Source organism: Cyprinodon variegatus, unplaced genomic scaffold, assembly GCF_000732505.1.
Source record: "Cyprinodon variegatus isolate N-32 unplaced genomic scaffold, C_variegatus-1.0 Scaffold642, whole genome shotgun sequence".
In the NCBI taxonomy this organism is placed as follows: Eukaryota; Metazoa; Chordata; class Actinopteri; order Cyprinodontiformes; family Cyprinodontidae; genus Cyprinodon; species Cyprinodon variegatus.
The window spans coordinates 107,106-108,239 of NW_015151095.1; the positions used below are offsets into that span (position 1 = coordinate 107,106).

General features: G+C 40.6%; 1 protein-coding gene across 1 annotated transcript in view; it reads left to right on the forward strand.

Annotated features, from left to right (window-relative positions):
- The window catches only part of ada (adenosine deaminase), a 45,290-nt gene that overhangs the window by 17,399 nt on the left and 26,757 nt on the right, over positions 1-1,134 (forward strand). The window contains exon 3 of the mRNA XM_015393455.1: positions 308-430. Within this exon, the coding sequence (XP_015248941.1) occupies positions 308-430 (123 nt within the window). The remainder of the gene's footprint in view (positions 1-307; positions 431-1,134) is intronic.

Sequence of the window (1,134 nt, forward strand, 5' to 3'; positions counted from 1 at the left end):
CTGCAAAAACAATCTAGAAATAAGTAAAAATGTCTTAAATTAAGTGTATTTACCTTTAATTTGAGCAGGTAAATGAGATAGTTTGCCAATGAAATGAGTAATTTTACTCTTAAACTAAGATAATTAGATAATATGCACTTGAAATAAGACAATGCAATTGTGTTTTCTTATTTTAAGTGTAAATTGTCTTGTTCCATTGGCAAAATGTTTCTTTTATCTCCTCAATTCAAGAACAAATGCACTTTTTTTAAGAAAAAATGACTTATATAAACGCTTCCCTCCATTTCTTATTTTTCGTTTCTTCCAGGAGACGACGCATCGATCTGAGAGTAAACTCATCCGAGGAGCTGAAAGAGAAGATCATCCTTCGCGAGCCTGCGACTCTCACGGGATTCTTGGAAAAATTCAATGAGTACATGCACGTGATAGCGTAAGTGAAGACGCATCAACCTTATGATTGCATAACTGGAAGGAGTTTCCTTCCAGCATGAGTTGCAGAGCGTGACGCCAGGCGCCATAAACAGTCAATCCAACGGGGGGCGTTCACAATCAGGGCCTAAGTCCACTTTGCTATCACACGTGTGTGGTTGCTGCAATTATGATGCTTCCAAAGTCTTTAAAAACCTAAAGGTGTGATTGATAGAGTTGGTGTGTAAAGCACAGAAGGATTATGTAATGTAACTCAGCTCCACTGGAGGGGGGGCGGCGGTTTGAGATGCCAGACATGTAGAACAGGAACACCACATTATTGAGATCAAGTGTCGTCTTGGCAAGCAACCAGAAAAGGACACTAAACTTGTTTGGGGCGCTTTTCATGTGTCACTCTGTCTTATTTTTAATCGAAAACAGACCCAATGCAGGCTTTCAGATGCTGCTGCTCTGTAGTGGTTTGGCCTGCAGCACACAGGCTGTGCTGAATGGACCCTTCTGTGCCTGTAGCCTGAACATTAGGGAACTTGCTGGCTAGGTTTAGCTTGAGCAGAGCCATAGTGTGAGCTTTTTTTTTTACTTAGTATTAGGAGGTTGTTGAGAACAACAGTCATTCATGTTGTGAGCATTCATTGTAAATGCTGAAAGCTGGACTCTTTTCTGCATTGTGATGTAAAAAAGAATCCTGGACTGCAAAGGAAAATC